Raw genomic sequence first — 14,573 nt, 5'->3', positions numbered from 1 at the left:
TGGCGCCACGTAGCGAAAAGAAGAAACGACTGGCGCGCTGTTGTTAACTCGGCTATAATCGCGTAAGCGGTGACTACGCCAATCAAGAAGAAGAAGCTAGACAATAGTTTTCAGGATATAAGCACACAGCGTACTTGAAAATCATTTTAGATTTATGCTTCAGTCCAGCTTAACTGCTGAAATTTTACATAAAGCAGTAAGTGCAATATTACGCTATGGTGCAAGTCTCCAATGGAAAATTCGTGTATTGAATGTTTAACAAATGCACACACGAAATTGCCCTGCACTGCTTGCCGAAAATTTGCACGTTTGCCTTTTCGGCATTTGCCCGAGATTGCTTGGGAGTGTGCACTTGCGGTTCGAAGTAATCCGTGCTGCAGGGCGTATACGTAATCATATTTCCAAATGCTCTTTCTCTTTGCATTTACCTGGATTATTGTGAGAGTATCAGTTTTCCATTTGGATTAGTGTTGATTTCCTTATATTCCTGAAATGTTGTTGCATTCGAAGAAAGTGTTGAGCTTAATCATAGCCTTAAAACTCGGCGAAATTAAAAAGGTGACTGATACGGTTTCATTGGCATCATTGATGGCAAATTGTAAAATGATCAGAATTAGAATTAAGTTTTATAGCTGTGGTATTAAGTGTTGGGAAAACCATTCAATAAAAGTTATGAGTTATATATTATAAATGCCGTAATAGAATAATTTAAAGGCTATGTTTTTCTTAAAAAAAAAATTGAAAAAGTTGAAACGAGTTTGCTTCGACTCAAATAAAAAAAATCCCAACCGTTTTTGGTGCTGTTGTAAGATTTCTAGTCTTTATGTGATCGTCTACCAACTTACAAATATACAACTGATAAGATTAAAGCAAACAATTGAAAATAAACGACCAGAACTGATCAATAGAAAGGGCTTCGTCTTGCATCAGGACAACGCTGGAGCACACACATCTTTGATGGCTCGGCAAAAAATGCGAGAGCTAGGCTGGGAAGTTTTGATGCATATAGCTCTGACCTTGTACCATTGGACTACCATTTGTTTAGGTCAATGAAGAGCTCCCTTAATGGAGTAAAGTTGTCTTCAAGAGAAGCCTGTGAAAATTACTTCTCGCAGTTTTTCGCCGAGAAACCAGAAAAGTTTTACACTGATGAAATAATATCTGTAGTGGGAAAATGACAAAGAGTGGTCGACTAAAACCGTACATATTTGGTTCATTAAAGTTAACAGAAATTAGTTGAAGTTTGATTAGAAATTCGAAAAGATTTTTTCGACTACCCTATATTTCAAAGTTGTACGCAGTTTTCTTTGATGAAATTTTTTAGCTTACTTGTGATTTCTTCGTAATTACGAAAGTGCTCGTTGTAAGTACTGAGAAAGGTGCTAAGTCTTTCTTTGGTAAATTTCAGTAGAACTCCATCTCAGGATTTTCAAATGAAGTCACTGTAACCGTATAAGGCTTGTTTCAAATTACTTATGTGGCTAAAAGTGCACGCATATTCCGGATAGGTAAAGTTTGAAGTGCATCGCTAACTTGAATTCACATTTGAATTTGCAAAAATACATCCAACACAAACACATTTCGAACATACGTATCGGTGTCCTGAATATAGATTTAGTTAACACACACACACACACATATATATCTATATCCACTAATGTTTTCTAGTTAGATTGTTTGTATAGTTTGTATAGTTGCCACTTCTTTCTCGCTCAACAGATTTCGAATCGATGGATGGACGCAACACGGAGGTGGGCAGCAACACAAATGGCACCGGTGGCGGCGTGGGCGGCCTCAGTCCGACGATTTCATTTTGGTTTCGTTTGAACCGTGTTATCCTACGCCTTTGTACAACACATCAATTTAAAAATCTACAGGTACGTATTTACACACACACCCACACACAAGCACACAAGTGCACGTGTGTTTGCATGTAGGGGACGCGTTTGCTCGTCCAACCAATCAACTGTTTACCATGCACTACCGAGACTACTTAGCATGGAAAATATGTAAATTCAAATCGCACGGAGCGAAATGGAAGCGGCGCGTGACCGGAGGGGGGAATGGTTGAAGTGCTGCCGGTAATGTGAATGCAAATTGGCTGTTGGCAATTGAGCGTTAATGAATTGTTGTTGTATGAAGGGGACTCAACAAAATGGAAAGTTTAATTTTTGGGGTCACTTAAATGCATTTTGAAGTTTAAAAAAGGATTTTTACTAAAAACTATTTAGAAAAGGTTATTTGAAATTTATGTTCAATATTTCTGAATTAAATATAAAATCTGCCACTCAACAGAAATTATAATTCAAAAAGTTCCATGCAGCTAGCTGCTCGCATATGCTCAACTTTGCCGACAACTGTGCCCACATATACGCCAGCTCAAATGCAAATATATATGTATATATACTGCACATACATATATTAACGTCGGTAACATTCTACAAAACCAATTTCCGCAGTGAGCTTATGCTTTCGCCAATGTAATTACATTTCGTTAATGTGTTCACAGCACGTGCTCCGTGAAAGGATAATAGGCCTGTACCGCAACATGTTTACCTTTGCGACCGCAAATGTGTGTGTATTTTCCAGTGGGACTTTCGGGCACTATTTAACGCATATAAACATATATTAACGGTGTTAGTGAAATTAGCACGAATTCATAGCAGTAAACCAGGGTCAACTGAAGTGGGCATTAACGAGCGCTCGATTATATTATTGAAGCCGAAGCTACGTCTGCTACTTGATTATTTGTGGGTAGAGATGTGGGCTGAATATAAAGCAAATCTGTTCATAATTGCACAAAATGTTTTCCAAGTGTACATATGTCGAAATTAGTGGAATTTAGCAGTAAAATCATTCAGGAACCTAATTTTTTTTGGAGCGTACTTGAATGTGTTTAGATACTTTATGCTTTGTGCACATATTTGACACATGAAAGCCTTAGCGATGTTGTTTATGCATAAAAATCTGTTAGTCTTCAGTTTGTTTGAAAGTTTAGAATCTTCTTGCTGCTTTTAGATAAAAAGAAAGTATTGCATAAAGTTCTCAAATACTTATAAAATGTATTTCTAAAACATACCAAGACGATGAAATGTATACTTAGCTCATTCTCTCAGGGTTCCAATGATCTTTTCTCGTTATTTCTAGTTTGAGATTTGAAAAGCTGAAACATGTTTAGATATCGAAAATTAGATTTTGGCAGTGATACAGTAATTGGTAGAAGTCCAATAAGTGTAAAAAAATCTTAGTAGGATGAAACCTATTGGAAAAGGAAAACAAGAAAAAATGTGACTTCGTCTGCATCCAAGCTAATATACCCTTCACAGGTGCATTTCTTTTAGTAACTATGTATTCGGTTTGTATGGAAGCTATATGCTATAGTAATCCGATCTGAACAATTTTTTTGGAGATTATATTGTTGCCTTAAGCAGTAATCCATGCCAAATTTCGTGAAGATATGTCGTCCAATGAGGAAGTTTCTATACAAGAACTTGATTCCGAGCGTTCAGTTTGTCCGGCATCTGTTATAGTGGTCCGATATCGACAGTTCCGACAAATGAGTAGCAGAGAAAAGGACATTTGCAAAATTTCAAAACGATATCTTAAAAACAGACAGCTGCACTTGGCTAAATCGACTTAGCTTAACATACTGATTATTATATATAATGTATACTTTATAGGATCTCCGACACTTTCTTCTGGGTGTTACGAACTGCGTGACAAACTTAATATACCCTGTTCAGGGTATAATTAAATAAGAAAAATTAGAGATAACATTATTTACTTACAAAATAAACAAATTTTCATGTCTTCTTCTCGAATTGCCATTTGTTAATAAAGTATTTGTGCTTTACTTTTTGTTATAATATTTTATACTCCTTTTCGAATGGGTTTCATCCTGTTATGACACTTTCACTTTTCACAATTTTCAAGGGCCTCAGCGGAGTCTCATAGTAGCTACGAGGCCAACAGTTCAGCAGCAATTTAAGCTCTCGAGGACTTCGATGGAAATATGTATGTAATGAGAACCGAATAGGTTCATCTCATTATTGTTGTTTTGTATACTTTTATAAAATATTCCCGAAATAAGTTTGAGGATTTGACGTAATTTTTGCTTACTGAACTCCGTGCACATAAAAATATTAACCTCTGCAGCCACACTTCTTATACGCCTGCAGGCATTTCCTCACAAATAAACTAGTCTTAGTATCCTTTTAGCCATTTAAGTTATGCTTGAATGCTTAAGCCATTCTTGAATACGTTAAGTTTCTTCGCTCTGTTTTTCTGATCCATTCTGCAATAGCCCTTGCTCTATTCAATTACTTATCCTTCGCTTTACATAATTTTCTCGCTAGTTTATCTGCAAAGCTGTCTATTCTATTATGTAGTTTTGTAAGTAGCCCGTAGAGCAAATATTTTCCCAAGCGTCTAACTTCATTGCGAAAGTTTAACGCAATTGGCAGTCAGTGGCTTAAGGGGCGGGGGAGGCGATTGCCGTCAGAAATGTTTTCCGTGTTACTAATTCCGCAACACACTTTTTGCTACTTCAAACTTTTCCACTTTAGCAAGTATGTGTGTGTGTACCCATTGAGCTCACCGCAGCGCGCACTTTGCTTTCATTGCAGGTGGAAATGCTTTATCAGCGCTACTTTCTGCGCATGAATCAGAGCAACACGACGCACATTCTGGCGTTGCTGCTGGCGTTGATTGTGGCTTTGTCAAGCGCGCAAATCGTCTTCACCACGCTGCAGCTGCGTCGCAGCACGACAGGAACAACGTTCGTCAGAACGAACTACACGCGCAACAATGCGGCTAACGGCATGAGCGGCGATGGTGGTAGCCACACTGTTGCTGGTGGCGGTGGCGGTGGCAGCGTTGCCATCGGCGCGAGTAATGGCAGCGCGACAGCGGCAACCTCAATTTTAACATTAACGGAAATGGGCAATCACCAGGCGCAACTCTTAAGCCGACAGTCGGTCCCAACTGACGCTACGATGAGCGGGTCCTCAGCGCAGCCGCTGTTCGGGCATGTAATCGTTGGTGATGTTACTGATGGCTTAGGCACGACAGTGAAAATTAGCGCACAACAATTTGTGGCAAGTGCGGCATTCAAGCAAACTCCAACATTGCCACCAACATTATCATCGGTTACATTACCGCCGTTACGCCCAGCCACCACCATTGCACCGCCTATAACCACGAAATCATCAACTTACCTGCCGTATGCGGCACAAGACTGGCGTGATCCGCAAATTTTCGTCGCACCTCTGCCACTCAGCGAACGCGTTGCTTATGCAGTCGACCGACATAGCAGCTCGGAGTGGTGGCTGCAAGCGCCAGCGGCTTTTAAGCGCCTTAAACGTAAATACCATCAACACAGCCATTGGCCGAAGTTGCATCGCTTCAAGCGTTCCAGGTGAGTACTCATTTATAGATTGCGCATAATGAAAATTGTTGTTGTTGCTTACAGCTTCCTAATGGGAATTTGTAAAAACGAACTTTAGTGAATTATCTGGCTTGTATAATGCGGTGATTTAACGCTCTAAGAATTTAGCGTACCTTATTATTCAGTAGCCTTTCAAGTGTTCTGAGGAAGTCCGCAGTATCTATGCAGTAACGATTCGGCGGTTTCAGGTGTACATGTAGTGAAGTCAACTTGGTTCCTTATAGCTTTCTTTCCAAGAATTCGAGCTAAGATTTTTGGAATCTATCTCCGTTCTTCTTCCATTTTCGCAAAGTGTTTGAAGCACCAGTACGGGCGGCTGCAACTTAGTTTTCTCATTCACAATTTTACAAAAGTAGTTCTGACGGTATTCTACTAACAACTCAAATATATTCCGTTCTAGACAGAAAAGTTCCCACTACCTTAACAACCGATTGCGTTGACGCAATTAAACCGGCCGTAAGCTCTAAAGCGATTCTGACAAATTAATATAATACGTCACTTATAAGAATTTATAGTATTTATATCTTTTTAAGCTGCTAAAAAACACAAGGTAACGAGACATTTCTCTGAACATACCAATATACCGCAATAATATAGAATTTCATGAGCTTCAGCTTTTACTGAACAGAGAAGCAACAACGGTTGAGTTGTCAGCGCGGAGAATTTGACTTTTAAAGCAAATTTATGAGCAACGCGATATGAAAAACCTATTTTTACCCTTTGTTAAACCAACAACAACCGTTGGCATAAAGTATGGAAGCCCGCGCATAAATTTCCGCGATAAGATTCGAAATGCCGCAGAGACGTCAATAAATATTAGGCGGCAAAAGCAAATTCCAGAAAAGGTTGACATTTAGGGCCGTAAAAAAGAATTAAAGTGAAAAATATGAATAAATCCAATGGTGGCGGAGAAAATAGGAAATGTTGTGGAAAATAAGAACGGAGCAGACAATAATTCAATTTACTTTGACTTGAGTAACTGTGAATACTTACAAATCGCTATTGACATATAAATACTATAACCCAATGAAAGTGAAATATATTTGCAATGGACTTGGTTAAATCAAATAGCTGAATAAATTTAAACCTTAAACTGCATTTAAAATTACGCGAACGGGATTACGGGATTAGTTCACTAATCTTCAGTCAACATTGAGTAAAATTTGTGAAAAGAAAAATATATTAAATAATGACCTTAATCTTTAATATCTTAACCCGAGACTGGCGAATCGATAAAAGTGCAATGTTGCCGTTTCAAAGCAGGCCAACTCTCACAGGCAGAAAATTATGTCAAAACCGCTCTGTTATCACTAAAAATGCCAGAATTCAGATGAAAGGCGACGCTTATGCGCATAGCCCAGACAACTGTTTCAAACACATGCACAGGCTGAGCGTCTAAAAAGCACATATTTGCTTTAACATTGTGATAGAAATACAGATACGAAGGAAAAAATATAAAAAGGAATCCTGCTTTGATATCATAAGCCGGCCAGAAAAATAAGCAGGCATATTTTTATACTCTTGCAGCATGGTGCTACAGAGCACAATAGTTTTGTTCATCTAACGGCAGTGCGTTTCATCTAAAACTAAGCGAGTTAGATATAGGGATATATGCATATATGTATACAAATAATTAGGATGACGAGACGAGCAGAAGTCCGGATGACTCTCCGTCTGTCCGTCCGTCCGTGCGAGCTGTAACTTGATTAAAATTTGAGATATCTTGGTGAAACTTGGTATGCTCTTTCCTTGGCAGAAACAAAACAAAATGAATCAACTGTTTATTGAAAAAGTGGGCGTGGCCCTCTAATAAATTTAATGTATACATCTCTTAAACCACAACAATATTTACCTACCACCAATATAATATTCTAAGAACTCCTAGCAACGGTATGAAAATTATTAAAATCGGGTGAAAACTCGCCCTAGACCCCATATAACTAATATGTGAGAGCAAGAATACAAAATGTTGGGTTATACCCGAACTTAGCTCTTTCTTTCTTGTTACATTTGTTGTTGTTGTACATGTCAGTTGGCAAACTAAACAGGTCATAATTTCTTGTGAGAATTAACTTTCTGACATATCACAAGCTTTCTATTTTTCCACACATTCTCCACTCTTGCAGCTCTCGCAACAGCAAGGGAGCACCTTCAGTGTCAGACTTTTTCAGGGCTTCAGCTTTGGCTTTCTGCGTATTTGTCTTCATTTCAAAAGTGCTGAATTATTTATTAATGCCTTCTGGCCGCTCTGTCCATTTTGAAATACAAGTTTGCTATTGTTTTAGTACATGAAAGAAAACATAAAACATTTTTTAGGACAGTGTACTAAATGGCTATTTGATTCATTTTGAATTCCATTTTTTTATATTTCTCTTTGGTTTGATGACGGTTTCTTACTGATTTGAGCAATTTTTTTTTTGTAAAACACTTAAGCTTAACCGTAACCTTAAGATTAGGTTAAAGGTCGGTTCAAAAACAGATCCCATTTGGAAAGCTGAGAACACTGGCCTTTTTGGTACCTTCAGCCGTGGACTCAAAAATGCTAAAATGGGCTTGCATATGTGTAAAAAATATGCTATTATTAATTGCTCTGAGATATATGATTTTGATCTACTTCAACGTTTTCATATCCTCAGCTTTATTCTTCCAGAAAATATGCCCTGTTATGCAATATAAACGTATGCAGTTAATTTTATTTATTAGTCTGTGACAAATGATGCAGTAATTCATTTATATGCTCTTATATATATACACATATTTATATGCTGATATATAAATCTGATTTACGTGCTTGGTGTTCTTTCTTTTCAACCTCGATCAATACAGATTGAAATTATTACATGACAACAACAAACTGCTAGCAGAGCATAACGTAGCGGCAAGTGTGGAGCTGGAACATCGGCGACCGACGACGAGGCGAGTGCGAATTATGCGACGCAAGCGAAATCACAGCAATGCTTTGGGAATGCCATGGCATGTGCGGGGCTTTGCGCGGGAACAGGACCCATCATTGCCCGAATATACTAGTTATACGAGACTGATAAAGCGACACGAGCACGCGAGCCGATTAGCTGCGCCCATCAAATACGAGCAAAAATTGGCAGCAATACCAGGTATAAGTGAAGCGACAGCGGAAGTCACAACGAATGACGGTGAGGATTCACTTGACGCTGAAAAAAATAATGAAAAGATTTATACAAACAACCATAACAACAACAATTACAAACAACATATGGCACGTAATGTTGATGAAGTGGAGTATAGCGTGCGCAGCAATGGAAATGTGACAACGACGATGACAACCGGGCACTACGACGCCATAAATGAACACACGCTGGACAATGCAACCAACACAATTGCGGCGGCAACAACAAGAGCTGATGTGTCCATATTGGCGAATACGGGCGGTGGCAAACGTATAGCAAATCTGCTAGCTGCGAAAGCTTCATTAGAGCAACGGCAGCAAGTCGAGCCGTCGACAATGCCCAGTGATGTGGAACAAATCACAGCTGCGCCTGGAAATGTCGCATACCCCGACTTGCGTCTGCTGCTCGAAACGCTGTCAGCAATTGATGAACGTGTACTGGTCTTTCTTGTGGTGATGACAATTTGTGTGCTGGTCTATGCATGTGAGTACAAACTTGTACAAATGTCAATTGGTTGAGGGCCCAATAAGCGTGTCACCAGTAAGAAGTGAAAAGTGGTTAGCTCGTTGGGTTGGGGTTGGGGTTGGGAAATGAAAGCTGTGAGGGTCACAAATCAGTTGAATGCAAATTTTGAAAATGTCAGCTCTTGCTTTTAGTACAAAGCATGCTTTACTGTTATGTAGGTGCCCTCTCAGTTGTTGTTGTTTGTTGTTGCAAGTGAAGTAAGGTTTTTTGTAGGAGAAAATGCTAATAAAGATGCAGAGCTATATATCGAGGGCATGGATCGGTATCTAAGATATGAGATCTGTCAATTAGTAAACATAGTACAAATACGATATTTACGATAATAACAATTCCCATTGGATCAAAGTTGACTTGAACTTGAAAAAAACTATAATTTCACATATTTTATTACAAAGGCTTATTATAGTCAATACTTAATTAAATTTTTCGTGTTTGTATCAATCTTTTTATTATTGGTTTTGTTTGCTCGCTCAGTCCGGGTCAAATTTGATCATATAGTAGAATAATATACTACCATGAGCAAAAAATAGTAAGACTTTGTTTGTTCAAAATTCTTAATTTATTCTTCAAAATCTATGTCGTACTCTTCAAAGTAATCCCCTTGGTTCCAAATTTTCCAATCCTCGAAACAGTGTTTAAAATGAATTCCCGAAATATCCGAAATTATCAGCCTATAATTCCGGCGTTTTTTTACGGATAGCTTCGCACAGACTACGTATAATAGAAGACGGCTCACATATTACGAGTATTGTGACAGTTTGGAGGGTCGAAGAAATTCGGAGTGTACCACACCAAAAAGTCGAAGAAAACTGTCAACATAGCCTTGATTTTTCACCTGCTTTGACGTTGTTTTTCGGCTTCGGCACATTTTTACCAAGATATTTGGTAAAAAGATAGATCCAAGACTCATCACTAGTAATAATACGTTTCATGATATCCTGTCAGGCGGAAAGCATTGTTTCACGGACGTTAACGCGACGATGTTTTAGAGGAATTTTATTGGTGCTTTCACTTTTCTTAGGCCCAAATGATCTTTCCACGATGTCAGTAAGATCTCTGGCTGTTAATGGGGTTGATTATGAGTTGATGTTGATCGCCATTCTGAACGTGGTTCGCCGTCAACGCGTTCTCGACGTTCTTTGAATAATTTTTACAAATAAAAAACCTTTGCTCGGGACAACTAATTATCACCGAAGGCCTTTTCCAAGGTTCGGAACGTTTCGGCACCAGAAATTTGATTCCTCACACCAAATTTTATGGAACTCTTTGTTGAATAATTTCACTCATCGTAAAAATCGTCGAATGCACTTTATGTACTTCAGAAAGACAAGCGTATACTATACACCAATGTTCATTTGGATGTGACATTAGGCAAAGATGTTACAAACAGTGACGCCAACCTAGAAAAAAAAAACAATATTTCGATGAATGGGTTTTAGCGGGAAATTTAAATTAAAAAGTTTTACTATTTTCTGCCTACTGTAGCGATGTTTTCAAATAGTCATACGAACAAAAATATCTTCAGAACTTAAAGGGACTTGAAGAGGTTCAGAACTGCTGAGCGGTTTTTAAAATTTCTCAAGATTTCTCAAAATTGCTGACAAATTTCTTACATATTTTATGAGATTAAAGTAAGTAACATAATACTAGATATATTATATAATAGTTAATTTATATTATGAAGTTCCATAAAAATTAATAACTCAAGTTTCACATTTGAAGTGGTCAGTAGTACTAATAGATTTCCTTAAAAAGTTTAATATCCATTTGTCATGCAATATGCGGAGCCTCTAACTCAATCCGAGCAAACTCAATTACATCATATGAAAAATTTTATTTGCAATATTATTTATTTATTTCAATTTAATTTCTATTTGCCAATTGCTGCAGCACTATTGTGCATACTCTCGAAACCGGCAATGAATGAGATCTTCCTGGTGCTGGTGTCTTATGTAATTGTGGGCACATTTGTTGCCATCGAAATTGCCGTCGGCTACGCGACGTTGCCAAGGTGAGTATATAGAATATTGAACATCGATTGCTTCATAACAAACGATGCTTCCATTATGTGTGCTGATCGTGGGCGCATATGTTTATTTGTATGGATTTATGTGTGAAGTGTACATTTATGAGTGTGGACATGCTTTGTTGCTATAAATAGTAAACACATTTGATTTTATTGTTCGCGTTCAGCTTATGAGCACTTTTGTACTCACTGTAATTGAGATGTGGGCGGAGTTTGTGAGCATAATAAGCTGCTGATTGCGCTTGGTTGCATTTAATATGCTTCAATGCTGATATTGATTGTAGCGAGTCTACAGAACTTCAAGCTATAGCGTAAATCGCAAGTAAATAGGCAGCAACGCTCTGCAATTCAGCTGTTATATTTCATATATTTATGCAATACCTCATGAAAATAAGAGTATAATTGGTGTGGTATGCACATCTATTATGAAGTTAGATGCATTTCAAGCTCAGCGCGCGAATTTGCGTATTTAAATGCTGAAAGCTTATCTGATTGAGTTTCGGTTTTGGAAAACACAAAAAGTTTAAAAAAAAAAAATAATATTTCCATTACAAATACCTTACCTCATAAGCATGTCTAATAACTTAATTTAAAAAAAAAAAAAAAACAGTATTGTTTTGCTGATGTCTCCACGAAAAAATTTAAAATATTTATATTGTGCCATATCTAGTTAACTTTTTCATTTGCAAAGAGGGTATTATTGGTTAAACAGTTTTTCGGCTTTATTGTGATTATACCCTGAACGAGGCATATTAAGTTTGAACGAAGTTTGTATCACCCAAAACAAAACTTTAGAGACCCTGTAAAGTATTTATATAGTATACAAATAATCATTTTCTGATATCGCAGCACTATAACATCTAGTTGCCATATAAAATACAATAAAAAATCAACTCCTTGTATGGAAAATTTCCTTATTTGATGAGATATCTTTCTTCAATTTGGCACATAATTTTTCTCAAGATAACGGTACAACCTTCAAAAAAATTGTTAAGATCAGACCACTATAACATATAGCTGCCACACACTAGATAACCGATCAAAATCTAGATACGATACTTTTTATACATTTTTATCTTATTAGAAATGATCATATGAAGGGTACTAAAGTCATATTGCAGCCGAATTTAACTTTTTGTGTTTTGCTTGTAATATGAAATTCATGCATAGCCATGTTGTTGACATTAAGTAGAGCATTTGTATAAAACATTTATGCTTTGTCTAATTATTAGCTGCGATTTCTTGTTCGAAAGCAAAAACACGCGCAAATGAAATCCCTCACATGAAAACAATTTGGATTACAGCTTTTTGTTGTTAAAAATTCGCTCTAAAGCGCAGTGTTTTTCCAAAGCGCATAACTCTAGCACTGATACCCGGGGCGTATACGCAACATGCGCTTCTGGTTGATCGTATATATGTATGTGACACATGAATCGCAGTATGTATGGCTTACATACGCTCACTCTGTAATATATAAAAACCACACACACACACTCCTACATATACAAGCATACTTCATTAAATTATTATTTCTTGCGGAATACCCCAGGAGTCTCTATTTATCTCACTTATTTCTTTATATTTGTGTGAATCTGTATGCGTTTGGTTATATTTTCCCCTCTGTTTTGCAGCAAGTCGTACAATGGCAGTTCCTGTTGTGTTGTCTTCATCTACATGACGTACACAATGTTGCCGCTGCGTCTTCGTGAGGCTCTCATCGGCGGTATCGTGTTGTCGTGCATGCACATCTACACTAGTCTGCGCTACACAGAAGCGACGATTCATTGGCAGGAGGTGAGTTGCAACGCACATATGCACATACATACTAATATCGTTTGACGCTAGAATATATACCATATATACATATATACACTCACTTATCATAATAATAAAGTAATATTGCAGTATTGAAGAGAGTGCAGTCAATTTGTTGATGTAGTTTATTATTTCGCAAGAATGCGACAACACACACCCAGTTACCTCACTCAAGAAGTCGGTACATGAGCAATGAGTGAAAATTTTTCTATTTAATGAAGTTCCCTTACTACGGGGAAGCAACATGCACACAGCTGTTTTTTTACTGTGACTGCGGCTTAGTTGTTTTGCGCGCTTGTTGCACATCGCATGACTTCTTTGCTGTTTGTCTCTGTCGCTGTTGAGAAATGTCGTAATGCGATCGCTGCAGGATGAGTTTGTTTGTTTGCGCGTGGAATTTTTGTCGCTAGAAAAATATGTTGGAAGACGACAGATTAAGTTGATGATATTCACTGCAGTGCAGCGTGTTTATAGTGACGTATGTTCATATATATGATTACAAGAGCTTATTATCATATACTTTACGGTTAACTTAGCTGGTGGGGATGAGTGACGCTTAGAATACAAATCCTTGAACTGTTTAAATAGGGGAGATTTTTCCTTTTAAATATTTTTAGACTATCTTCATAATAAATAAAATGCTTTCAACGTTGAATGGGAGCACTTTGCTAGCTTCTTTGAATTAGGATAGAAGGTGTCATCCGATCTTAGCAGCTTTTTTATAGCAGCCAGAACATTTCCACAAATTTGATCCACTCTCAAAATAAGCTCCTGAGTCAAGATATGCATGCCAGCTCTAAATCAGGCTTCAGTTTTTTCAGCGAATTTTCATTTTTGAGCAACATTCGCTTTTTTTTCTGAACAGTTTCGGATATGCACCATCGCAATTCTAGTTACCAGTACTGAAGCATTTCAAGAATGTAGGGTTATGTTGTCAAGCCACTATTTGTCACTCGACATCGTTGTTTTTTAAATTCAGGTCTTTTGGTTGGTGTCTAATATTGGCAAGCTTCATACTCCAAATGTTTAACCAGTACAAATTTTCGTGATTAAAAATAATAATTTTAAATTATTTAATTAAATAATTGGTTAAGGATATACCAGCGTTTTACAAATTTTATTTGCTCGTTTTAGTTCTACGGAGAATGCTTTTGAAAATATGTACTTACATTAGGGTGGTACTAGTAACCTTAAGATTTATAGAAAAATTAAATTGGTTTGACATATTTTGGGGCTTAACCAATATTTACAAAAAAAAAAAATAAAAAATAAAAATAATCGCTTAACTTATATTATAATTATTTAGATAGTAAAGCATTTGAGTTAGAGATTACCATATATTTTTTCGATTTTTTTTACGAAAAGTGAAATCGAATATGAGCTTCATCCTAAATGTAGGCAAGAAATCTTGATATTGGCTATATTCAAACTAAGGCAAAATCGACGACAAATTTTCACATAATCGTTACTACAAAGTTGAACCGAAACAAGTCTGGATTAATTTTAATACATAATGTGATGCATTAAGAGAAAATTCAATAAAATCCATACTATTTAAGTTTTTCCTGCTCGTATATCTGTATTATAAGTGTGTAAATGATTTTGTTTGCGTGGA

The 14,573-nt window shown here is 37.2% G+C and overlaps 1 protein-coding gene across 1 annotated transcript in view; it reads left to right on the top strand.

Annotated features, from left to right (window-relative positions):
* The window catches only part of LOC108966823, a 68,855-nt gene that overhangs the window by 8,100 nt on the left and 46,182 nt on the right, over positions 1 to 14,573 (top strand). The window contains exons 4-8 of the mRNA XM_018929916.1: positions 1,720 to 1,877; positions 4,626 to 5,416; positions 8,273 to 9,075; positions 11,008 to 11,128; positions 12,775 to 12,937. Of these exons, the coding sequence (XP_018785461.1) occupies positions 1,720 to 1,877; positions 4,626 to 5,416; positions 8,273 to 9,075; positions 11,008 to 11,128; positions 12,775 to 12,937 (2,036 nt within the window). The remainder of the gene's footprint in view (positions 1 to 1,719; positions 1,878 to 4,625; positions 5,417 to 8,272; positions 9,076 to 11,007; positions 11,129 to 12,774; positions 12,938 to 14,573) is intronic.

Source organism: Bactrocera latifrons, unplaced genomic scaffold (assembly GCF_001853355.1).
Source record: "Bactrocera latifrons isolate USDA-ARS-PBARC rearing strain unplaced genomic scaffold, ASM185335v1 scaffold_170, whole genome shotgun sequence".
Lineage (NCBI taxonomy): Eukaryota > Metazoa > Arthropoda > Insecta > Diptera > Tephritidae > Bactrocera > Bactrocera latifrons.
This window is presented reverse-complemented; position numbering and strand designations above follow the sequence as displayed.